This window comes from Hoplias malabaricus, chromosome X2, assembly GCF_029633855.1.
Source record: "Hoplias malabaricus isolate fHopMal1 chromosome X2, fHopMal1.hap1, whole genome shotgun sequence".
Lineage (NCBI taxonomy): Eukaryota > Metazoa > Chordata > Actinopteri > Characiformes > Erythrinidae > Hoplias > Hoplias malabaricus.
Genome location: NC_089819.1, coordinates 41,653,282 through 41,680,550, shown reverse-complemented (window position 1 = coordinate 41,680,550; position 27,269 = coordinate 41,653,282). Strand labels below are relative to the sequence as shown.

At 38.4% G+C, this 27,269-nt stretch overlaps 1 protein-coding gene and 1 long non-coding RNA gene across 17 annotated transcripts in view; one reads left to right on the top strand and one right to left on the bottom strand.

Annotated features, from left to right (window-relative positions):
* Window positions 1-1,020: 1,020 nt before the first annotated feature.
* LOC136676287 (voltage-dependent P/Q-type calcium channel subunit alpha-1A-like) overlaps window positions 1,021-27,269 on the bottom strand; it is a 73,734-nt gene continuing 47,485 nt past the window's right edge. For 8 of the 16 annotated variants that reach the window (XM_066653157.1, XM_066653158.1, XM_066653169.1 and 5 more), the window contains 10 exons: window positions 22,972-23,077; window positions 22,176-22,283; window positions 19,526-19,629; window positions 16,381-16,487; window positions 14,220-14,358; window positions 12,353-12,472; window positions 10,454-10,489; window positions 8,149-8,359; window positions 6,875-7,116; window positions 1,021-6,164 (listed from right to left, as the gene is read on the bottom strand). In XM_066653157.1, the coding sequence (XP_066509254.1) occupies window positions 5,556-6,164; window positions 6,875-7,116; window positions 8,149-8,359; window positions 10,454-10,489; window positions 12,353-12,472; window positions 14,220-14,358; window positions 16,381-16,487; window positions 19,526-19,629; window positions 22,176-22,283; window positions 22,972-23,077 (1,782 nt within the window). In that variant the 3' untranslated portion in view covers window positions 1,021-5,555. The remainder of the gene's footprint in view (window positions 6,165-6,874; window positions 7,117-8,148; window positions 8,360-10,453; window positions 10,490-12,352; window positions 12,473-14,219; window positions 14,359-16,380; window positions 16,488-19,525; window positions 19,630-22,175; window positions 22,284-22,971; window positions 23,078-27,269) is intronic. The other 8 variants (XM_066653159.1, XM_066653161.1, XM_066653162.1 and 5 more) reach the window with 7 other exon arrangements.
* Window positions 8,324-10,062, top strand: LOC136676289 (uncharacterized). The gene is made up of 3 exons (XR_010796277.1): window positions 8,324-8,439; window positions 8,554-8,631; window positions 8,915-10,062. It is a non-coding gene; the product is annotated as an uncharacterized lncRNA (long non-coding RNA).

The following is a 27,269-nucleotide window of genomic DNA, read 5'->3' as shown; positions in this document are numbered from 1 at the left end:
GATAAAGTATTTAAATGTCTGCCAATGTGTTTATATATATATATATATATATATAAACACATTCTTTACAGTTGGAATGTCTGTAAATCTACAGTAGGTTGGCAAATGACAATGCGAGGAGACAGAATGACAGTGCTCTATGTACAGTAAAAGTGAAGCAGAGTGGAAAGAGAAAGATGATCGAAAAACACATCATAAGGCACTGAAAACATCCAGCGTTCACATCAGCCCCAGAGGAAGTTAAGTTGAAGTGTTATTGCAATTAATAAACGTAAATGTAGCCAAGAAAAACCCAAACATACACCAACAATTATGTAAACTGTAAAAAAAACTTCCAGAATCTACCAGCATAGTTGCTAATTTGATTCCTCATTTCACCTTAAATGGTTCTAAATGTACATTCTGACACCTGGTGTATAAGTGCATTGACTACAATTAAACAGATTGTATGAATGGAGTAAAATTACATTAGTTTATAATATACTCAATTACAAGTATTAACATTCAGAATTACTCAAAAGTACACTCCCCCACCCACACACTGTTACAGCACTCACCCCATCCTCCTAGGTCTTTACTTTAAATAAGTGTAGGTGTTTGCTATGAGGGACTGTGAATAATGAATGTTGCTGAGCAGGAGTCATAATCTCAACAGAGTTTAAAACTTTAGTGCTAGGATATCAGGGTTGCAGGTAAGATTTTGCAAAATAATTCTATATTGTACTATCACGTTATATACTGATGCCTGACTAACTGAAATTAACAGGTTAAATTAATTGTAAATATACATATATAATTTGTTTTTGTAGTTTGTGTCACATTATCTCAAAATATAATTTATAAAGATAGACATTTATTAGATATTTCTTTTAAACCGGCTTTACATGGTGAAACACAAATAGAGTTTAATTAAATTTATTAAATTTTTTCAGAAATTTCCATTGTTGGAAAAAGCAATTCAATAAATAGTCAATAAATTATTCCAACATTTAGAAAGATGATTAAATCTTTTAAATCTGATTGCTTATAATAATGATGTGTACAGCTAATCAAGGAGAAAAATGCTAGCACAAGTATTTATTAATATTGGCTGACTCTCTATCAAACTAAATTATACAAATATTATTTTCTATTTCTCTAACACTAAGAGCATCATGTGTTTTTTTTTATTTGTTATCTAAATTATTATGGGGTGTGGCAAGGCAGATTTTGCTGTTACACACCACATGACATGGCAGACTTGGACATGGACACTCCTAAATTCATATGCTTTGACAGTAAAACATAACGGCATATAATGATGGAATGTGATGCCCTGTAATGGACTGTAATGGAGTGCAATGAATTGTGATGGATTCTTATGTGGTTGAATCCCTCTGGGACCCGATGGCATCATAGTTTTTGTGTTTGTATTTTTTTTTTGGTGTTGTTCACTGCCATAGTTTTGCCTCTTGCTCATACATACAGCCGAAAAAACTCCCAAAAATCCTCCCTCCCCAATGTGTTAGCATGCACACACTTACACACACAAACACACACACACTGCAGTGCTGATCTGTACAGAGGGAGGCCACATACGTGGCAGAGCTACATTACAGGAGACTAGATTTGGCAGCACTCGTAAAAATCAGACAGTAGAAGGAGAGCCCTTATTTGTGTTGAACACAATAACAAACAAAAATAATTACATTAAATAACGCTGTGGAAATGGAGTGTATATGTGACCTAAAACTCATGCTGCTGTAATCTTTAACTCCAGACCCCTTTTGGAATCCTGATCCGTGAAAAATTATGCTATACTAATGCTGCTGGCAATGAACGAAAGCTAAGAGACACCAGTTAACGATGGATTATTTAAAAAAATAATAAATACTGGCTGTCCACTTTCATTTATCATGGGCAAAGCTGGTGAGCATTAGCATCACATTCCTTTAGTGACTTTAAAACGTCCTGAAGCCTAACACATTACAGAACCAGTCGAGAAAAACAGAAAAAAGGATTCTGTAAACAGCACTAAAACCACAATCAACAAAAGTATGTCCAAGCACTGGGACCTAAGCCTGACCTGTGTCTGGAGCTGAATCAGAGCTTTTTCAGATTTGCCTCCTATTCAGTGTCAGTGTTTATTCTTTTTATTTTCCCCAGTGGAAAGCGCAGGACCAAGAGGAGTGTAAAATGGTACAGCATTTAAATGCATGCAAGAGCTGGACATCCAGCAAAAACCTTCTAGAGACCTGAGAAACAGAAAATCTCTCCCTAGCTCACAAAACTTGCAAAACTGTATCGATGCTAGTACAGACACATAATACAGCCATTGTCCTTTTCCTATTCCTCCAGAACTGTGATCTGTTTCACTGCATTACTGTGCCTCCCAGTCGTTAAGGCGTTTTGTGATTGATTCCATCACAGAGTGTGTGTGTGTGTGTGTGAGAGAGAGAGAGAGAGAGAGAGAGAGAGAGAGAGAGAGAGAGAGAAACAGAGGGAGAGATGTAAAGAGACATATGGAGATGTAGAATGTGGCACAGAAGGCACTGTGGCTCTGTAGGTTCATCTAAACATTATCGCCTTCATCTTCACCATCATCATTAAACCAGTCTTGGTGGGTCTCACTGGAGACTTACTGAACACAAATTCTCCACCAGTGTTTTCTCTTTCATACCACCGTACATCTCCAAACAATACAAGGATTAAATTTACATACACATCAATCCTGTTGTGGCTTGTTTAATAGATGTGTACTGATGTGTAAAGAAAATAATACAAATTGGGATAAATACCTAATGACAAGAGCATTAAACCATGTTTTCATTAATAATATTTTCTTCATTATTTTGGTAATTTCTGCATGTACTCTTTGAATATGCATGATGGCACAAAGAAAGAACACGAATGGAGTCTTAGTTGTAGTATAAACCAAGCATAATACCAGCATTAGGCTAATGTCTCACTGTAGACTGAATATTCATCAGCTTAAATTAAATCAGCTGGGAGGACATATGTGGATTAAGGGAAAACGATGGTGGGCCTGTTTAGGCTGTTCAGGGCTGTCCTAGGATACATGATACAATAATACTTCATGCTTCTTGATCTGAGAATCTGAATGCTATCTGCATAGGTACATACTCATAGTGTAAAAAGATATTTTTCATTTGTACCATACACTAAACCGAGAGAAACTTAACACTTCTTACTTTGGGGGAAAACAATTTGTTTTTAAAAGGTATATATCATTAGCTACATGCGGAACTAATTTAAACCTGAGGGTGATAGACAATAAGAACTGTGGGAGAATTCATACTGGCAGTGATGAGTATGGGGTTTGGTGAAGTATGGTCAGAAAATGTTGTATCCTGAGTAGGGTTTGAGTTTAGGATCAGATTTGGGTTTGAATTTGGATTTCACATTGGGGTTAAGGTTGGGGATTTGGACTTTATATTGAGTTTGAATTTGGATTTTGGTTAAAGTCTGGTTTCAGAGAGACAGACAGGTAGGCAGGGCAGACCATCCGACTTCCAGTACTTTCTAACAGATCACATAAATCCAGAAAATCCTCCTCTAAATCACAATCACACATTGTACCAAAATAAAGACCGTTAGCTGCTCCCCAGAGAGACATCAACACAAAAAGCGCTCTTGATCAAGGGAATAAACTGATCCCACTGTGGAGCCTAACACTGCACAGCAGCACCACCGTGTGGACAAAAGGTAAACATGACAATATTCTCTCAAAATAGTCATCTGCACCTACAGTTTACATTTGGCTGGCTGGAAAAAAAGAACCGGGGATTAAAACTGACCCATAGGATTATAAAACTTATCCAAATCACACTATTAAATTCTCTTCTTAAACTGCAGACAAAGAAAGGCGGATGAACCCTGAATGACGACCTTCGGCGTCAGTTTGGTTTCAGGTTACAACTGTTTTGAAAAACTTTTTTTTCTGACACAAAAACTGACCTCTCAAGAACTCCTGGGGTAGAAAATATCTGAGGGCAAAAAAATCACCTGGCCACTACTGTCCTGGAGTGCACTTAGTACCTAATGAAGAGCTCAGTCCTCGAGAAGCTCGGGCTACATCCCAAATCAATGCTCCCTGCTGATTAGTGCCCTTCTGTTCACTGAGGTCATAAAGATGTACCGTAAGCCAGAGGTGGAAAGTGGCACCCTTCTTTTTTTATACATAAACAAGTGTGCAACCAAATGAGAAACAACATGGCAGCTTAAACTCTGAAAAACAAGACAACAAAGTCACTTGACAACCTCTACCAACACCACCATCATGATCATCGTTTCATTCATCATCAATTGTGTTAAACATATTTTTCATTATTGTATAAGACTATTATCAATAGTGGTAATAAATTAAGTCTTTGTAAACTAGAAATTCTCTCCTGTAGTTTCTCTCACTGCCGTAGCCACTGCTTATCCGGAGAAGATGAGTGTCTGCTCCTTAAACATTTTTCTCTTGTATAGTGCAATCAAAAAATGGTGATCATCATCGTGGCACAAACCCAACATCTATCTGTGTAGGCCACCAGTGCAAGAGCAACTTAGAGAGAAGGAGAGAACTTCTTAGAACAATTGCAAAATAAAGAGACCTATCTTCCCATCCCCCTCTTTGTTCCACAGTTAAGTGTTTGTCAGGTAATTCTTTTTTTTTTTTAATCAATCATGCAAGATTTCCTTCAGATTTGAGTCCAAAATATGAAAGAAAGCAGAGCAAATGCAACAAAATAACCAAGCTTCAAATGTTCAAGAAGAAGAATAATAAGAAGAACTAATTAAGTGAAGACATACTGAAGTAGAATTAGTCTTTCATCCCATTTCCACCCATATCTCTGTCCTTTTTTTGTTTTGACAAATTGTGGGTAGGGCTTCTGGTGCATCACATCCTCTTCAGTGCCCCACCCTTTCTCCAGACTCTAGTTAACCCCGCCCCCAGGCGATGAGGCTAACTCCTTAAGTTTGAGTAAACATAGATGATAAAACTCATCAGTATGAGCCTGGGCTAGTTTTGCAGTAGGTGGTGCTAGCTCTACTTTATGAGAGCACTTGTTTGTTTGTTTTTTCTTTTTTTTTTTTTAGCTATTTTTTCACTTTCAGGTCTTTTCAAGAGGCATAGCTTTTATGTTGAAAAAAAAAAAAATAATAATGTTGTTCCCTGCTTGGGAAAGGAACAAACATATCATTGTCCGTTGTGGTGTTGGCTTAGTCTTGTTGTTGTAGTTTTGTTCTGGCTCTTGGAGTCCACTGAAATGTCCAACACACGTCTCCATGGAGACAGCCACCGACAAACACCCCCGGGCTAGCCCCTCCCCACTGAAGCTTCTGGATAATGTTTTAGAAAGCAAGGGAGAGTGTGCGAGAAGGAGAGAACAGGAGAGGTAGCATGGCATCTCACATTAGTAATGTGAGAGTGTCATTCTTATTTTAAGAGTATCTCAGACCACTGGCCCCTCCTTCTTCTCTCTCCTTCAAAATCTGCATGTCAATGTCTTTACTTTTTTTAATTGCAGGACAATTTTGTGCCCTCTTGAGGCCACTGCATGCTAGCGCTAGCACCAGTCATCCTCGTCCGTCTCGCTGTAGGGTTCATGGAGGCCTTTCCTTGGCCCTCGAGAGTGCGCAGGGCGGTGGGCTTGTCCTCGATGGTGTGGTGATGGAGGGGATGGCGAACGGTAGCCATTAGGGACACGGCGTGGGTGTGAAAACCCACTGTGGCGGGCAGTTCTTGGTGAACGGGAATGTGGGTGAGGGTTGCCCTGAGCTAAGCTCTGCTCATAAGCAGGCGGCTCATGGTGACGTTCATATTCATAGTCTCGTTCGTAAAAAGGGGGCTCACCTTCCAGACTGTCCACCGGGGGGCACCAACGGGGGTTTCTGGGTGAGCGGGGTGAGGCCTGGCGGGACTGAGGGCAAGAGGGTGGGCGAGAAGGTGGATGGGAAGGCGGGCGGTGGTGGTAGTGACCCTCGTGTCCTGGCGAAGGTGAACGGAGGCGACCCTGACCAGGTGAGTGTGTGTACGGAGGTTTCCGTACTGCAGGTGAGTAGGTGACCTTGGGGCGAGGGGTGGACGGCGTCTGCGGAAGCTGCCGGCGCCCTCTGCGGGGCGTACTTGTGCCCGACGTTGACGGGACAGGGCTCCCGCTCACTGAACTACTGCCCTAAACCAAAATGGAAAGAAAAAAACACAACAAAAAAATAAAAGAGCAAGCACAAAATCAACATGGAAGGCAAACAATAGAAGCACGATAGAAGAGGATGCAGCAGGAAGAGCCACAGTAAAGAAAGAGAGTGTGTGAGTGTGTGTGTGTGTGAGAGAGAGAGAGAGAGAGAGAGAGAGAGAGAGAGAGAGACAGCGAGTCAGTAAATAATACAAAAGCAAGCAAGCAAGCAAAGTGGCAAGCACAGTGAAGCCACAAGTCACACAAACAACATCAGCCAGAAATAAAGAAAAAAGTAATAACAGAATAACACAGGGAAGAGAGACTGGGTTCAGTGAGGAGGAACAGGGTGGGTGTTAATATCATGCATTACATCAGGATTAACTGTTATTCTAACAGAGATTTTGTGTTGAAAGAACAAAATAATTTCTTTTTAGTTACTGAGGTTAAGGTTAGGGTTAGGGTTAGGTTTAGGGTTAGGCTTAGGAAATGCTTTTTACATACACAGGTATTTACATGTTGTCAGATCAAAACCATACATTATGTGAATCAAGAGATCTACAGAAACGATCACAGAAGTTATTGGTGCATTATCCCTTTTTACAAGTTATCCTTCCCTTGCAAAGCTGTCATATTATGAGAACCAAGGTTTTGTTCTGAGAACAATGATCCTTTCAAGGAACCAAAATAACTGTATGCGTGTGTCCCACCTGTCTGTGTCCACGGCCATCTCTGCCCTCACTGGGGGAACGGGACCAGTGGCGTTCTGCTCTGCTGTGAGAGTGATGGTGGTATTCTCTCTCTTGGCCGTAATGCTCTTTATCCACAGAACTGTGGTGATGGTGGTGATGATGATGATGCCGCCGGTCCTTGGCCCTGCCTCTCTCTCTCTCCCTCTCTTTGGGTGGAAGATCACCTGACTGCGTTGTGGTACTGAGATCTGTGCCCAGACCTGATGAGTTTAAAACAGATTCAATGAGAATCAGACATTGCTCAAGTTCAGAGTCCTGCACAGCTTGGTTATGCCCATACTGCAAGTATGATGTGACACAAATAGGATGTTTTTAAGAGTTCATTCTTATTTTAATCTTTTAATTTTAATTTTAATTCAATTAATCTGTCATAAGTGACTGACAAACTGAAACAGAGAGACAGACTATTGACAAGGGGCCTTTCTCAGATTAGACATGTAAAAAAGGTATTAAATTCTGACCAATCTAAATGCAGAGGCCTCAAGTTGGATTCCTCCACAATGCCAGTGAATGGAGGTAAATGGATTTTAAATGTGCTGGAGAAGATCATAAATTGGTGCAAGACCCTGGTTTTAAGGACAAATTCTTGTGATCGGTTTAAGATACACCCATCACTACTATCTCTGTGAAAAACCACATTGACCAGTAAAAAATATATAGTGCACGTGAGTGTCGTTAAAATGTTTAGATAACACAAACTATCAACGAAAAACTCATTTATAAGTTTAACTATAGAATTCAAGGGACTTCTTGATCCTCAAGGCACTTCTCCCTGAAGGTGCTATGAAAATGTGTAGGAATAAACAGTCAAAACAATCCTTTCTTTAATTTTACAGTAAAAGCTCATGTTCAGTCTTCACAGAAAAGTATTGTATAAAAGTATAATATATATATATATATAAAAAGAGATGTAAAGCAGTGGAGTTAGTAAATCAGTAGGTTGCTGTGAGTTTAGCTATAGCTATCTATAGATTCAAGACGGCTAAATCAGTGTTGCTGATAGGAACTGGGATTCCGTTTCTAATATTAGTCACAGCTGACACTTACTGTCACTGGTAATTTCAAAATAAAAGCTTATAAAACCTGTATATTTATTTACTGTAAATGTAGCTGTTTTTTTTAAAGAGTTAAGAGTTATTAAGAGTTCAAGATGTTCTCATCTGTTGAACCACCATCAACAGTCCATACTAGCATGCAGTAAAAGAGAAAAAAGTTTTGAAATATAACCTGACCTGTATCCGCATCTGTGTATCGGGTGAGTGATCTCTCGGAGGTTCTATGACTTCGCTCTCTGTCTCTCTCTCTCCTCCGTCTCCCATGCCTTTGTGCTTCTTCAGACACCACCCGCTCCAGAGAGTAGTCATCCAATCGCACACCTCGTCCTGAGCGCCCATGCACCAATGAGGATGTAGAACGCCGCATTGGACTCATGTCTGTGATTGTCTGCAGAAAGCAAGAAAGATAGAGCGACAGACAGATAGGAAGGACAAGAAGAATGAAGACAAGGAGGAAGAGACAAGAAGGTTAAATAAACATGTTTTGGTTGCTGGGGAATTAGTCTGACTGAAGTCATGTTGGCAAATGCTGTGTGTTGGAGATTCTGGGTCATACCCATGCCTGTCTGTTCACACCCACAGACTTACACATCTCATCTGACATGCATTCAGGATCAGAAATAAGAGGACAGAGAAGGAGATAGAAGGAGAGATCAACAGGTAAAAAAGACAAAAAGAGAAAGTGACAGAAGCGCAAGGGTAGGAATTGAGAAAGACAGATCAGAGAGAATGTGCACAGCATGCTTTGCTGCCTAACATGCATTTCAATAGAACTATAAACTTAATTGCATTTTGTAAATACAAACACATTTTTAATTTGTGCAAGACACTCAAAAATGGGACATGGGCATAATAATAAGGTTTATAGATTATTTAAGTTACACTATTTCCAACTGGAGTAAGGGAAGCTAACACTCACGCTAGTTGCTTCTTTGGTCAACAGAAGGAGCTGATCCTTATTTCCTGTGAATGGTGACTAGCAGCCTGCTAATTAGCTGCTGCCAATGTTGACTGAGGGAGTCCCTCCAGATGGCGGCCTGCTCACTGGCAGACTACGTACTTTGCTATCTGTTTCGTACTTTCTGTATTGGGGTGGTTTTGTTTATTTATTTTTTTGTATTTTTATTTTTTTTGTTCTATCTTTGCTAGTGTTTTGGGTTCTTGTGTTGTTATTGTTATTAGTTTCTTTGTACATTTGTCAGTTGCATAAAGTTTCAAGATAAATTCCAGTTCTTGATTTATTACATTCTATAAGAAATTTCCCAACCTTTCCAAAACAGGGGTGATGCAATTAGGGCAGGGAATAGAGGACAGATCTGAGCAAATGCATGGAGGAACTCATGTTATAAATACTGCAGTAATCTACAAACAGCATCATCATAAAAGTCAGTCAATCAAATACCTAGCATTAAATCACACATAGACATACAAACTAGTGCATAAGTCTGAACATCTGTTGCTTGATGCCATGCAGTATATCAGCATGCTACTGTTTGTCGTCACTGATTTAGCTCATGCTACAACATACATAAAAATCACTCACTCATTCACTCACTCACTCATTCACTCACGTCTGGGTCTGTAGTAGAATTTCATGAACACAGTAGTGTAGGCTGACCCAGTCCAACAATACAAAATGCACTTTTTAATTTTTTTTTTTCTTCTCCAAGCTGTTGAATGTTGCTTGTTATAACTTCACGGACCACACTGAAATTGTCATATGTGTCAGCTGAAAAATGTAATTAAAGCTGAACATACAAAATATTAAGTTTTCCTGACTTAGGACAATAATTCACATTTTTATTTTGCCATGAGATTACAGATGACATTTAACTTGATGACTAAGAGAAGGTACTTCTGTCACTTATGTTACATACAAAAAAAATATTTTAACTTCTTCATTTGGCCACTTCTCCACTGAGTATCTAAATAACTAATAACTAAAGGGTTGTGTGTGAATACTATCTGGAGTTAAGTATCCCAGGACAAATTGATGTGGTCATTTACCTGCTGGGGCACTAGAACCATTTCAGCAAGAATGTTCATAATACATTACAGCAAAGTTTGACTCCAGAGGCATTTTGCAACAAAAGGTAGTTTCATTAATGTTTTCTGTACACTGTGGGGCACTAGGTCACCCTACTAATTAATAGATAGATGGACAGACATACAGACAGACAAAGAGATGAAGAGATAGATAGATAGATAGATAGATAGATAGATAGATAGATAGATAGATAGATAGAATGTTGACATTAAAAGGCACTTGGAGGTATAATGGAAAAGGATCAACAATATGTAATGAGACAAAGACAGACTCCTGGAACAGACAAAAAGAACAAGAGGAAGATGAAGGGGCAGAAGGGAGACAAAAGAGAAAGACAGAAAGAGGGAGAGACAGGAAAGAGAGAGAAAGAGAGAGTGAGTGAGAGAGAGAGAGAGAGAGAGAGAGAGAGAGAGACACGGCAGACAGGGTACATACACTGAGGTTATTTCCTCGCGGTCTGCTTCTGCGACGCTGGAGAACATGAAGCGCAAAGACACCAAGCAAGGAGAGAGAGATAGAGAGAGCAAGAGAGAGAGAGAGAGAGAGAGAGAGAGCAAGAGAGAGAAAGAGAGGGAAGAGATTGAGAGAGATTATTATACGTGGGTGAATAAAGTGTGTCATGGGAAGAAAGGGGTGGATAATGAAAAGGGGGAAATATTGTGGGAAACAATAGATTCTGTTTCCAAATCATGTCAGAGGGAATGATACATCAGATGGAGAGAGAAAATGACACGATTTGAACAGAGAGAGAGAGCGTGTGGTGTGATGGAGGTGGTCTGCACTTACCAGTGTACAGCGAACACTCTGCAGAACAGAGCAGTGTTAGACACAGCAACAAAAATAGACACCTTGCTAAAGGTATACACAAATATACACATGTAAACACACACAAAAACACAATATTCCTCAAATCAAGGAGGATGGAAGGATGTCAGTAGACATATATGAGTGGTAAGTTAACTGACCACTGCTGATACTAAAATGGATAATTTAAGAGCTAGCCTTTTACACAACTGTCACAATGCACTGTGCAAACTGATTTGAAACTAACTGCACATTGGCACATTGTCGCAATATCACCTATCCTTCCCAAAACCCACAGAAATTGTGCTGCAGCCTCTATACTTCATCTAAATATGAGATGAATATCAGAACAATCTGGGCAATTTACAGGAATTAACAGGAATTACAAGAGGTGGCACTGTACAGAAGAATTTCACCCTTTGAAAATTTGTGCTGAATTTCATCCCTTTACACTTTGGTGATGTGTCACCCAATGAACAAACCACATGTGAAACATGGCGTTTCATATCCTTTAAAAGGTGCAGAAAAGACTCCAAAGGAGACAGCCCAGAAGCAACAGAATATATGCACATAATCCACCAAAATGAAAAAATACTGGAAGAATACAAACAAAAAAGGTTATGTTGCTTGTGGGTTATCTCTGTTGCCATTCACAACTATTTACCCTCCATCTGCAGAACAGACAGGACAAACCAAGGCTATGTTCAGAGTGAACTAGTGAGATGGCGGTGATAGGAATGCTAAGGAATGCTAACACACACACACACACACACACACACACACACACACACACACACTCACAGCATGGATATAAATATGTCTACTCCAGGCACTTAAAGTACATGCTAGCATTTGCTTAAAATTTAGCATGGTAGCATACATAACAAATAAGCACGTATTGGCCTTTAAGAGCCTCAATGGTAATTGGCTGGTAGAATCTATAACTGGATGATGGAGAACACTACTAAATCAGTTTAGGCCCTGGACAAGCACCAGTCCAGCACAGTTTGATAATTTTCTTGTGTAAAACCCCTGATCTTCAGTTAAACCAGAATTACTAAAAGTTTATTAAAAAAAGGCACTTTTGGTAATTTACCGAAATAGTCTTAGGATAAAGGTTCCAAGGATAGAGGATAAAGATTCCAAACAAAATTACCCTTGCTAAAATAATGTTAGCTTTCTAGGTATCTTTTCCTCAAATACTAATTATAAGCTTATACTATGCAAACTATGCGAAGTTTGAAATCTGCTTTATTGTCTAAAACTGAGAAAGCATACAAAATTACAGGATTATTAAACTGGTTTTATTACATCAACATCTAATGGTTAAGAGGCAAGTTTTGAATCTGTGTGAGAAAACCTCCAAACTTTGCCAGACTCAGAGAGGATCTCCAGGACCTGAGCTGTGTTACCTGGAAACTAAATAAAGGAATACAGAGAAAAGATGGAGCTGGGGATGGCTGTATGCATAGATGGAGGAATGAGAGGAGGGTGGGAGAGAATCGTTGATGGTAGGATGAAGGTGCTCACTTGGTTGTCTGCTGAGAGGCGGGGCATGGAAATGGTCCTCCCATGCCCTTCCATTGGGTGAAAAGTCTCAGTGTCCGAGTAACCGCCCCCAACAGGCCCCATCTCCCTCATTTCTACTGTCTGTAAAACAGAAGGACAGTGTGGGGGCCAAGCCTCAAACTCCTGCTTAAAACGATAATCTCCTGATATAAACTAAACTACTAAACTAACCAAATATCTATTTTCCCCTCAAAGTATGACTAATATAGAACTAATGAAAAAAGCAGAACACACAGGACATACCTTGCATCTCTTAAGCAGCACATTTTAACAGTTGCAAAACCACATTTAGGGCACAGCAGTGTCATGTTTGTTTAACTGAGCTTGATAATCTTGAATTATTGCTCAAGACTTGGAATAGAATTAAAATGAATTCTTTACTCTTCCAGGTGAGAATAAAACACAGTTCACATCACTAATAAGAGCAGCAGAATAGAACCAGGATATTCAATTCTGAACAATCTAGCTAAGCCATCCGCAGATATGACTTGCAAAGTATGCATCCTCACTCTGCAGTGTTTTCCCATTCCTCATGTTGTGTGAGCAATGCTAGCTAAAAACTCTGCAGTGTTTTCCCATTCCTCATGTTGTGTGAGCAATGCTAGCTACAAACTGGGGTGGGTGTGGAGGACAGCATTGAGTGCTAGAGCTCCCTCAGGGAGAGATGGTAGCGTGTTAGCATTGGCGGAGTTCAACAGTAGAACAGCGGGAAAGGAAGCAGCCAGGCCATGTGGAGGACCAAAACAGGGGTCAACGAGACCGAGGGCGAGCAACAGTGAGGCAAGAGAACCATCAACGACCAACAGGAGAAAGACAGAAAGCATGAGAATTAGAAAGTGAGACAGAGAGAGAGTGAGACACAGAAAAAAAGGGAAGATATGGAGGGATGGGGATGGTAAACAGCTAGTGATGCACTGAAATTTCATTACCTTCATTATAATTTATCATTAACTTCATTATAATTTATCTTTTTTGCAAGGGTTAATCACTTAAAAAATTATTTTGATGGTAAAAAATGTCAGTTTCCATTGTTCTCCTTCATTGCTTAAAATTTTCTGTTGACTGCATGTGGGCAGGTGCTATGGGTAAGGTCAGGTCTCATAAGTGTCAAAAAATAGCAAGTGGAGTGTGCAAAGATTTATTGGTGCAAAAAAAGAGAATACAACTGGACTGAGATTCTGAAGTATACATTAAAACCTAAGACCTTAATTAGCTATGTAAGCAAACTAGCTAGTACTGCAGCTAATGTTAGCAACTACCCTAAAGTTTTCGGATCCTAAATAAATGCCTTGGCTAACAGTGTCATTACGGAGATGAATGGATTTGTTAAAAAAACAAACAAAAAAAAAACTAACAAACAAACAAACACATCAATTTAATATATTAAACTAATTATGTGACAGCAAAGTAAGGCACTAAGCTAGCTGAAAATATAGCTATGTAGTATTTAATAAAAGCAGTAAACAATGTCTAAATTAAAGTTTGAAACTTTTTTATTATGTTTCACTATGACTTTATAACTAAATGTCATTTTAGTCCAGAGTTTTGATTTCAGTGCATTGCTAGAAAAGACAACTGCAACAGACACAGCAACAATGGCTGTGATTGGCAAAACACAAAGCCTCTGAAACACAACTGTGCCTATCAGAGGTGCCAATAAATGGAAATGAAACAGAGGTAGACAGCTACTGTTTCTGCTGTAGAATAAGTGCAGAACTGAACAGCACTCCTTTGACCAGAGTTAGGATCTATGGTCCAGATCGCCATAACTATCTCACTCATTCCCTATGAGAAGAGTGTTTAGGTGTTTACCTGAGAGAAGTGTTACCTGTGGGTTGTGGCGGTTGTCATGGGGATCATCGTAGGCTCTGTCAGAGTTCCAGTTGTCAGGGACAGACTTGTGAAATATCTCCTGAGCTCTTGGTGTGACCCATGACTGAGTATCCATTAAACCAGAGTCCACTGGCCTGAACCAAACACACATGTCAGATACATACACAAAATTACTTACAAAATGTAAATGCACAAAACTTATGCACAAACTTAATCAGAAATATAAGAAAATCTCTTTAAGAAAATCAATAAGATACAGCTGATATAAAAACCTACAAGCCAAAGAAATGAAGAACATTTAAAACAAAAAACACAAAGCACTGGAGAGAGATACATAAAAGCGCTGTTTTATTTAGCATTAACATGTTAGAAAAATATCTGGATAAACTTATAAACTTATAACTCCCTAATATGTGCATAAGTGTTTACACTTAGCTGGTGGCAAATAAGAATATGATTCTATCAGCAAAAATGCAGGTAGTTGCAAGTTGTAAATAGCCTTAGAGAGAAGCTGTGTCCCAAAGTCATGGATCATTCGTATGTAACTGAGGCAGGAAAGATTTATTAGCTGTCCAAGTCTTTCCAATCACAACACTGAACAAATATTTATGTGAGATGCAAAGAGGTTAAACCAATCAAACCAAAACATGAAGAAACAAGTGTACTGGATAAATGTGGTCCATGCAGTATTTGATCCATACAGTATTTTGACATAGACATTTAATTAATACTTCTAGAGAACTGTGTAAACTTCTGGATAAAGGGGTATAATATGTTCCCTTTAAGTTCTCACGATGACTCCAGTAGAAACATCATGGCTTTCTGATATAAGCAACATTAATAACACTGAAAGATTTCAGGTGTTCGATTTAATGTAAGGATATTAGGTGTTGGGAAGTTTAGAAATATAGTTGCTGACTGAAGTCTGTCAGGATTGAGGGTCCTTGGAGTAATGAAAAGTTTGTAAATGAATGAAGGTTTGGAGGAACTGTGAGGGACTAAAGATCTGGTACAATTTAGGGTGACGAAGATTGAAAGGATTTAGAGTGGTGGAATTAGGACTTTTGCAGGTCTTTGAAGAGATGGAATGATTTTTGACAGTTGAGTTCTGCATTTTCTCAGAAACTAAAGCAGAATTAAAGCATTTAAAAAAAACCCAGAGTCTTGTAGGACCAAGTGACAGTCTCATAAGATTACAGAACATTCAACACCTGTAAGACCTTGGCTGCACTACTGGATGTGAAAGGCATGGTAGGTCTGAAGGCATTGTAGGATTGAAGATGTGAAAGGACAAAGAGTGATTAAAGAGGAGATTATTTGAAGGTGACTAGAAGTCTGGAAGTATCCACCTCTTGAATCCTTTATCAGAAATGAAAGCATTTCTCAAACATATCCAAAGGTTCATACAACATGGGACAACATTCAGTGATGTCAGTGGTCATTTTGGCAACATCCTTGGCCTTTGACAATGACTAATGCAGGTCTTAGGTTTAGTTGTGCATGCTCCCTCCATCTCGATTGTTTGGTGTCACGTGGTTAGGACAGCAATATTAAATCAGTCTTTTCTTTGTCTTTATGTTCTGATGCAAATCTCATTTCCAGAAAAGAGACTTGTAAAACAAAAATCTGTGAGCTGTTAATTCTCTTGAAGCTTTAATTGACTAAGAAAAGATATCAATTTTTAGCACATGGTGGACATTGCCTGCAACCACACACACTCTGTCTACAAAGCCTTGTTGTACTACAGAATGAGGCCTGGCACTGTATTGTTGAAATAACCAGGAAAAGAAGTTTTATAAATGGCAGCATATGTCTCTCTAAATACCCAATCAGTGAAAACATCTCACATATGCAAGTCACCCATGCATTGGCCATTGATACATCCCCCATACCACAAGAGATGTTGGCATTTTTGCTTCCATAGTCTTTGATGAATATTCCCAGAATGCTCCAGTTTGAATGCTCTAGATTTTTCAGAGTCTGTGCAAAATCTTTAAGCACATGATTAACATAAGAGAGGAAGATCTTAGTGAGAGGAATTAAGAAAGTGTGATAGACATAGAGAAAGATAGAGTGAGAGGGTGAGTGAGAGAGTAAGAGTGAGAAAAAAGAGAGAGTGAGAGTGTATGAGAGATATATTAAATTCTTTTACTCACAGGCTGTTAACAGTGTCCTGCTGAAGATTGGTCAAACCATTGACCCCCTGACTCCCATCCTGATTCGGGGATGGTTCCATGCGCTGAAACATTAATGGCGTTCGGTTCTGTGTGAGATACAACATGGCCGGCAGCCGGGGTCACACACACACTCATGGGAACACGGGGTCACACATACACACACAAGCCACCATGCAATACACTGGTGGGGCTCCAGACAGAATGCAGAAGTCAGTCGGAGGGCACTGTGGAAAGAGGAGTCCCTTGTGCCCTCGCCCAACCTGAGTGGATCTGAGCCTCGTCCATCCAGTCCATCGCTAATGAAGGGCTAAAACCACTTCCGCTGCCAAAACAGACTGAGCCTCAGAGTATTAGTAACCAGATCAGAAAACTACAAATTTTTCTTGGGCATAGTTTTATTATAGACACTTCTTATTTTTCGGGTAGGTAGAGGGTCCATACGTAAGGTCAATGGCTTTTGTTTGTTGATTGACATATACAGAGGTAATTTTCCTGGACTCCATGACCTCCAGTAACGCCCCATGTTGCTGGGAAATAACCCAAACAACAAAAAGTGTTAATGAATTTCAAATCATAATAAAAAAATCTCCTTCTCGACTTCTAAACCAAAATGTACTATATAATATCAGTTTATCTATCTATCTATCTATCTATCTATCTATCTATCTATCTATCTATCTATCTATCTATCTATCTATCTATCTATCTATCTCCATAACTTTTAAAGGATTAAGTGGTTGTGTATATTTTAACTGATCAGCTTGCCAATTAATGATCTGGTCAGTGTCTGAGACTCAGAAACTCTAAGGCAGCTAGAGGTTAAACTGATAACCTCACCTCAACATCCAACAAACTAAGAATGAACACACAGTTGCGGAGAGAAAATTCCATGTTATAAAAGTTCACTGAACAATATATCAACTGATCTTTTGATTATTAAAGACAGAAATGCAGAAAAGGGGAGGAGTAGAACAAGCAAATGACACAAAGACGGGAGAAAACAGAGAATAAAATATGGGAATATGGGAAGCAACACATTATCTACAAAAAACAGACATTAATATAACGGCTTAATAAAAGAAGAAAGAAAATGACAGAGTGAGGAAGAAAGAGACAGTTATTGGGACTGAGAGACAGGTAGACATCACTGAGACAGAATAATACTGTGTCCCATTACTATACACCAAAATATAATTAAAGAGGACGTATTATAATAGAGATAGTCATTTAGGGATAGGGAACCTTTCAACTCACAAACATGCTTAATACAGAATGCATGTGATAAAACAGACGTTCTGGCTATTGTTTTGAATTGATTTGGATTGTATCGCTCCTTCATCTGAGTGTTTTTAATCACAGTATAATTTGGACAAGGGATTCTGTGAAAGACAAAAGACAAGCAAAATGTCTCGCTGTGCTGTTCACTCCTGTACAGCGTACAGTGGTTTATTGTCACTTAAAGGAAGAAGTGTTCAAATCAGTCCTTTTAAAAATGGCTGTTTATACAGGGTGAGAATGGAGCTATGTGTTTGATCCAAAGAATGACACAGATACTTCATTAAGACCCCAAGGACCTCTGTTAATTTGTGGAAGAATATATGTCCCTTTTAACGTATACACTGAACTGCAAAATTGCGGGCTAACAAATGACCTCATCAATCTAGTCACAATATCTAATATTTCTCATCATGAGAGATTTTTAAGAATATTGTAAGATTGTTTACCACATTTCTATTTGATCTAATATATTTGGTCTAGCAAATTTGAGGAATTTTAATCTTTAATGTAAAAGATTGCTGTACAGACCATACAATAAAAAAGAAGTATTGATGATTCTGCACAATTTCTATGTTTTGTGAATTTGACAAAAGCAGAATCTTTTGAGCCTGATTTTTACACTTTAAGCTGAGACATTGAGCTTTTGATTGATTGAGAAATTATGTCTAAATACTTGTTTCCATTAACTCCTTTTTAACATTAAGGATATTTTTCTTTCTCCTGTAAAGTTACTTATTCATTCATTGTTACTAACTGCCTGTCCAATTCAGGGTCAAATTCGGTCCAGCGCCTACCTGGAATCACTGAGTCAGAAACACACACTGGATGGGGTGCATCTTAGTGTAAGTTTACTGTATTTTTTATAATTATATAAATAAACCATTATGAATTATGTTTATAATTGGGACACAGTCTAACAATAAAACAGTGAAGCAGGTGTAGCACAGTGACGTTGAGCGGCTTGTGTGAAGCTTCAGGAACAAGAACAGGAATCAATCTGATTCAAACACCATCAAGGACCAAGGAAAGACACAAAAAACTCACAAAAACACAATCTAACACACAAAGTAAGTAGTGTCCATGCTTCTCCAGTGGAATATGAAATGAGTACAAAAAGTTTATGGTTCTATAGTTTTAAAGAAGACTGATAAATTTGTCTTCCTTTTTAAATTCATGACATAACACTCCTCCTGTTAGAAGCTATGGACACTTTTTTGGAGAAAACATGAACTCTCACACTGTCAAACGGCCATGTTGTATCATAAATCATAACATTCACATCCACTTATTCTTGAAAACTAATATCTTTACCTTAATGCATGCTTATAAATATCTAGACTAAATTCTCTTTAGGGCTGTTTCAAAGACGCATATTAAACTGAATTGAAGATTTAGTGATCCCCTCAGTGTCTCAGAAAGGAAAATCCTTTTCAAAAGTGGCCCTAATTAATTGTTAATTGTATGAGCAAGTCACTCACTTAAGTTAGGAAATAAAAATCACTCAGAATGTTGATTAAGCCATCATATATTCTCAGTTGATGTGTTAGCACTGGCTCGTTAATTGATGGTCATCTGAAACAGCCTCTACTATTAAGTAACCAAAGATAATGCTAATGCTTGCAAAAAGAGAAAGTGAAGAGACAGAATCATGAGGCATTTCAGGCAATGTGCGATTAGTGGTGTAGGATGTTTTACAATAAATGTTGCAATCAGATTTCTAGACATTTCATCACGTTGTCTTCTTAATGCTAAGCTGTCTAGCTAAGAGGAGAATGAACATGCTTTATCAGAGCTAGTGTTAGAATTCAGAAAAAAGTATAAAATTGTTTTGTGTTTAAACTGGTACCTGCTCCTCCCGTAGTGCCTGTAGTTTTTTGGCCTTGCTCTGGCGGTAGTACTCCATGATCATCATGGCAGCATAGATTTTCCCAACTGTCAGGTCTGTGGCTGCTGAGAGGACGCAAAAGTTACCCTGCACAATTAGACCCAGCTGGAATGGACCCTGAGCCAAGAGGGGATGGGAGTGGGAGACAAAACAAAAGAACACGCACAAACACAATACCAACACAACAAGAGCATACAGAGCTAGCCTCTAACACCAGCATTAGACCTGATCTATTAAAATTAAATATGCCCATTATACTATATTGCAATATCAGTGTATTTTTTAGCTTAATACTGATGGATAGAACTGGAAAATACACATTTTTAATTAGGAAGAGACAATATGAAATTACAAAGTTACACCCATCAAATGAGAATATCTGAAGGATATTCAGGTAAAAGACAATTAACATTTAATTTAACCTCTGCTCTAAATTTATAGGAGCAAAGCATGCTAATACCATTTGTTATCCTAGTAATACTATCACCTTGGTTATAGTGATTCAGCTACATGATTTTGTAAATGGTCAATTTATTCACAAGTTCTTTTTTCTTGGATGACAACATATAAATGCAGTATCAGAAACTAGCTCACAGACACAACACAGACAAATTGGACACTTAGACATTGTTTAGTTGCCACACAAAACAACATAAAACAGCACGTTGGACACGGAACATGTAAAGTACATTAAAGAGCCATTTGTCTTTTCACAGGCAGACCGAATAGTAACAACCTCCAAAACTAACTGTAATTCATGTCCCTTGGAGGAGATGAGAGTCATCACCAAAACACTCGGTTTAATCATTTTCCTATAACCCTATTATTTTGAGCATTTTAACTGAGAAAATAACACAGAATGCTTAAACATATGCAGCAGATGAGTGCTAAATTGCTAAATCATGTGATGACAGTTAATGTATCTCCAGAGTATTTTAAAATGAACTCTATTCAAATTCATTCATTCATTAATTCATACATTATCTGTAACCGCTTATCCAGTTCAGGGTCGCGGTTAATTAAATTCAACAAAGAAAATATCATGCATTGTCAGATGCTATACATTCTCTAAATAGTTGACAACCATTGACAAGTAATTAATTACTAATTGACTATAAATGTTTTAAAATTACATTATTGTGCTAACAATTCAAGTATCATTTTGTTGTAATTGGTAAGGATACTTGAACACAGGTGCCCTGAAATGTGCAATTTTCTGCCTTTCACACACTGGAGTGAAAAGACATCTATAGAGGATTTTTCTATAGTGAGTCACCCCCTGATAACAGGCAAGAGGAAAGGAGGAAAAAGAGGAGAAAATGCAGAGAGTGAGGTGCATGCATTTGAAAGTGAGGATAAAGGCAGCTGGGAAAGGACACATGCACAGATTTTTTAAATGATTTATGATTTGCAAGACTGCCAACGTTAAAGAATTTGTTGGAGGGAGATTTGGAGTGATGCACAACTGAGACAGTTCACAGGCAACATGCTGGCATTTGTATTTTGGAGACAGTGCGTCTCAGCAATCTGCAACTTTATGTGGCCTGCCAGTTGGCTGAGTTCCTGTGGTTCCTAAACATATCCACTTTTATATAATACCACTCACAGTTGATCATGAGATAGTTTAGCGGGAAGAAATTTCACAACTGACTGGTTGCAACAATGGTATTCTGTTACAGTACCACGCTCCAATTCAATGAGTTTTTTTTTAAATGAGTTTCATTGAGTTTTCCAATTCAGTTCCATAGTTAATACTACTGTATTTATATATTTTTAATAAATGAGACGTTCTGGAAGGTCAGAGAAGAATCACTGAAAAGTGAATGATGTTTCTGGGGGTAGTGGACAATCAGAACAAATTTAAGGGACAGCTGGAGGATGTGGAAAATTAATCTAGAAATTGAGAAAAGATTAGCAGGATGTTAAAGGAGGCTTCTTGTAGTTAAAAAAACAGTCTCTGAAAGGATTATTAGATTGCAGGGAAAGAACAGAAGCTGAAGCAGGAGATTAGAGATTGAGCAAAAGTTACAGAAATTAAAACATTGTGAAAGATGAGGGAAGGCAAGCATGAATTTGTGTTAAGATTAGGTTGAGGAAAGTTAATGTTGGAGTACAAGGAAGGTTAGCTGAGCATACAGGGGAGAATGTTTTTTTGGTCTGGGGTGGTTATTTGGGTTGAATGTGCTAGCTGGTGGTAGATGGAAGGCTAGAGGAAAACTAATGTAATGTTAGCTGGAAATTGTAGATGGATTAGCTAGGACTTAAGAGAAGGTCAGCTAAGGACTTAGAGAAAGTTGGCTGCAAGTTTAGATAAGATACTGGAGTGTCAGGGAAGAACATATGAGGTTAACTGGATTGAGCCAAAGCTAGATACATAGTCATGCAAGGTTAGCTAGAAGGTTATGTTGAGGTTGAAAAATGTCTCTCTAGAGGCTGACAGAAGTTTATCTAAAGAATGATAGTCTGCTAGCTGGATGGCAATTAGAGAAAAGCTGGAGGCTGGGGGGGGGTTGCCTGATCAGAGGGTGCTGAGCAGTGAGTGAGTAAGCTCCTCTGATGACTTGGTGATCTGATTAGCTGTTTCGGTCGGTACAAACCCCTCTAAACTTACCCTTGTGAGGAGTGACCAGCAGGTCCAAGTTTTTCTGAGACAGATTTGGCCAAATTGCCATCATCTCTTTCCTCAGCTCTGCATCCATCTGGTGCTTGTCTGCTCCTCCTGAAAGTATGTGGTGTTTAAGTATACACATAGAAATATTGAACAGAATTGTCGTGAAGGCAGAGCCTTCATGGTGTATGATTTCCTAACCAAATAATATCACTGAGTCTAGTTCAGGGATCATCCAGTTTAGGGTCACTGTGGGTTCGGATCCCACCCAGAATCATTGGACGCAAGGCAGGAAAACACCCTGGACAGGGCACCAGTCCATCACAGGGCAATACACAGTTATATCTATGGATGCTATTAAGTAGCCAATCCAGCCACCAGAGTGTGTTTTTGGACTGTCAGAGGGAAAATGCAGACAAAGGGAGGACACACCAAACTCCTCAAAGTCACCCAAGGCAGGGCTCGAACCCACAACCAAAGGAACTTGGAACTGTGCGACAGTGACACTAACCTCATTTAAACACCTACATAAATATTTACCAGTAAAAGAGCTCTACCTTAAGTTAGAATTTTTCATAATGCCATGCACTGTGGGAAGATTAAGGACGCAATGATAAAGGTGTGTATTTATCAAGACATCTGGTTTGGTGACTATTCCAAATAGTAAAGTGCTGATATTTTCAATTTATTATCTGCATTTAAAAGGTCTCATTGTGAGGGCAGAGTTTCATTTCCTTAATCTACAGAGGAAATTAAACAGAAATATACAGAACCTGTATTATAGGCTAATGTTCCATACCCTTTGCAATTTTGATGTCAAGTGCCGTGCGGATTAAGGCCATCAGGGTGGAGTTGAAATGCACTGTGTTGTCGTCGGCAACAGGCAAATCCATACGCAGCAGTCTCTGTGGAGAGCCAATCAGGATTGAGAGTATGTGGGCGTTTCATTCAAACCTCCAATCAGCTGTTTTGTCGGGCAGGTATAAGGAGGGGGGAGCTCAGTATATAGTGGCTAAAATATGATGCCAGACATATCTTGGTTATGGTAGATGCATCAGTGAAGCATCTTCTGACATTTTCACTTACTCTATTTTCACCACTAATTGCACATATTTAATTCTGGTACTGTATTTCTTACCTATACTTCTGTTTGATAATCTAAAGTACAGGTTAACTGTTAAAAAGAAATCCATAAAAAAAGTCCATAAAGAGCTAGAAATTTCTAAGAGGCATCTTTGAGAATGATGACTACACAGAGCAACTGTCCAACACATTTAACTAAGTATATAACTGAAAAAACCAATAGTGCCAATATCAGTCTGAAGTTTGGACGCACTTAACAGAGACTACACAATCTCTGACACGTCATCCTTTGTATCAGAGCTCCCCCTACCTCCTGGAGGCATGGTTCACAAGGGACTAAATGAACAAAAAGACATCTAAGAACAAATCCATGTAATGTAGGATGTTGTTTTTCAGACTGCCATTTTTGGTCATTTTCAGTTACCTCTGAACACTAAGCATCGGTTTCATGAAGCACATGACATACAACGGCCTTACTGAGCATTAAAGCTCTGTGTTTCTTCAGCGTTCTGCATTTAATCCATTCCATTACAAGCAGAAAAGCTGCAGCTCCAACAATTACCATGCAACGGCTCATGCAGAGAACGCTGACGCCCCCAAAACCACCACCACATGCACCATGCGACACATGCACCCTCACCCCGAGAGCACGAGCAGCCGCGCACAGAGAGGACCATTTATCACTTCATTTATCAGAGTATTTCTCTTTGCATTGATCACTCTGTTTAAAGGAGTTGGGGTGGGTTGTGTTTTCTTTGCTGGTTTGGGCTTGTCACACATTCATATTTCAAATTGAATTTGATTTTTAATTCCAGATTTCTTTTCTGATCTCTCAATGCAGGATGGGTGCGGTCAGTTTTAAGGTCAGTTATAGAAAGACACTGCCTGCTAAATTTACAGAGTTACGGAGTTAGAGAGAGAGAGGCAAGACATGGGGCTGGGTTAGACATCGGTCGATTGCTGTGTTAGTTTCACTCCAGACTGGAAGGCCATGAAATGTTTCCACAGGTAAAAAAACAAACAAAAACAAGCAAAGAGATGATGGATGATCATATGTTTGGCCATGAACAGAAGGAATGGTCAGGAAAGAGTGAGGGATGATTGTTTAAAAAGCAATAAATGAATGAGAAAGAGAGAGAGAGAGAGAGAGAGAGAGAGAGAGAGAGAGAGAGAGAGAGAGAGAGACAGAGGGAAAGAGGAGGGTAAAGAGATAGAGAAAGATGTGTAGGAAGGCAGAAAGAACCACAACTTTGAGAGAACCGCAGACATTTGGTGTAAAATTAAACACAAGCAAAACCATATCTAACTGAAATTAATCTTACACAGATCGTGGGAAACGGACAGATGATCAACAGGCCGAAAGCTTGGAGGCAATGCTAAGCAATTAAATCAAACCTCAGCACAACCCTAGTTTTGATTTGAGTTTTGCAATATAGATTTTGATATTGACTGAATGATATTAATCATTGAGTTACACTGTCAAAGGTAGTACAGACACACTTATTTGTCTTATTTGTAGTAAAAACAAAACAAATCTATATTATAGAACAGCTGCTCCATTCTTCTAGATTTGAACATGATGTTCATGAAAAAGCTTATTTAAAAACAAGTGTTAACCCAGCAAATATACCATAATATCAAATCATATTTCAATAGGGTGAGAGAATAGCACTCTCAGGCTAGTGGAACATTCTGAAACAAACTGGGTTGTGAAACTGGACAGCAAATAGTTAAATACACAAGCATTTATTTCTAAAATATTTTAGAACATAAATAATAATTTTAAAAACAACTGCTTGCTTCTATACTTTAGGCCTGTACGGTATGATTCTGTGTTGATCTTTTTTGTTTTTCAATACAAAAGACTTAAATGCTAAAGAAGGTTATGTTTATCTGATTGTTACTGGATGCCCTTCAAAATAAAAGTCCTCTCTGGAATGAAATATCATGCACTGGGTAATATTTATTCCCAGCAAGATATTTCTTTCTGCATCCACAAATGTATTCCACAACCCTTAGAGTCAGGCCTGGTGTGTCATGGCTATTTAATACTTAATACTTACATAATACTTAATGATTAAGAGTGATTTTTTAAGTATAACACTACATTAAAAACACCCAAAAAACTGATTCAAAAACTAAGCTGTAGAACAGACCTAGAACAAAATAATAACCATCATTATAACCAACACTGATAACTTATCAGTAATTTTAGCAAACGTGTGTCACAAAACTCTAACAGACTTACTGGCTAAGTTGACCTTAAACATTAAAATACAATGTTAATGTTTACAACAAAGTTTAATTTTGTTCCTGTAAAGATTATCAAGAAATTACTGATCTTTATCGTATCTTACATCTTAATAGTAAATGTTAATAATATGGATAATAACTTCCTATAGTATATTTCACCATAGCAAACACTTAAAATTGCCCTCAGCTTATATTCTTTTGCTTTTATTGGTTCTTCCTACTGAATGAATCCTGATTAATGTACAGCATTAACTAAACTGTATTCTACTATCAAATAAATACAGAGAAATATTCCTTTAAGACTAAGCCAAGGTCAAATAGAAAAGTAGAGGCTTAGATTACAGGCGCTGGTGTTCTATTACAGGGGTTCTAAATCTCATCTTAAATATTTAGTCATACAGAATGACTGAACTTAACTAAAATATGAAGCTGGTAAGCTGAAGCTGCCTGAAATTTTTTAACTTTGTATAATTGCATAAATGACTTTGTTGACTTTTTCATAGAAATCTATAACCTGACTTTCTGGGCTATAAGTAAATTGCGGTGGAATAATCTAGATTGAAAATGAGAGAGACGTAGGGAAAACCATGCCAGGAATTTGAAGAGAGGGGAGATGAAATCACAGCAGAATTTTAGGCAAAGTGGAGCAATGTTAAGAATAGCATTGCCATATAGGCATTAACAATGCAAAAATAAAGACAAAATAAATAAGACAAATAGAGACAGAATGTGTGTGTGTGTGTGTGTGTGTGTGTGTGAAACAAAGAGACAGAGAGACAGACAGACAGAGAGAGAGAGAGAGAGAGAGAGAGAGAGAGAGAGAGAGAGAGAGAGAATGAGAATGAGGGAAATGGAATGAATACTGCACTGACAGAATCCGACAGATGAAAAAACAGTGGACAAGTAAACATGGCTCTGAAAAGTCATCTGATCTGATTCTGAAATTCTGAGGATCTGTAGATAATTTCTCTTCACTTCATTCAGAAGATATCTGCAAAGGTTTTTACAGCTGACCGTCTCAGTGTGTCCAAAGCTCTGTAATTTCCAGGATGCTGGCTGACCATCCACAGGAGAGAAAGACATAGAGCACGAAACACACACAGCCATTCCCAGTCCTTCTGTACACACACACACACCTTTCATCTTTAGTAATCTTTATTTTAACTATGTTTAGTTGTATGATTATTCCTACGGGCCTCTCAACCTAAATAACCCTTAGAAGTCACAGTTATTTTATATGAACTAATTATAATGTGTAGGTCACTGAAATTTTAAAATAGAAAAATATATATTATTTAATGTTCCAATATGATGAAAATATATCGCTGCGTGCCCAATCTTATTATTTGTGGGAAGTTAAATTACCAGCTTGCCATAGTCCCCAAAAAAAAAAAAAAAACCCAACAAAAAAAAAAAAAAACATGTATCAAACTACTATCACATTCTTTTCAATTTTTTTTTAACGACACTCAAACAAAAGAAAACGCATACTTCATATTTATCTGTGTACTTTCACATTTATCTGTGTAAAGTGTTGTGATCATTCCAGTTCAAACCTCAGAACAAAGCCTCAATAACTCTAGCCTTCTAAGGGTTGAAGGACCTGAGTGTTTGTTGCTGTATGTTGCTGGTGTTGTGTATAATATTTTGTGTGTTTAGGTGCGTACCGTGCAGAAGGACTGACAAGACCTCTCTCTGTTCTCCCTCTCCAGTGGATGAATGTGAATGAATGAGTGTGTGTTTGTCTGTGCATGAGTGTGG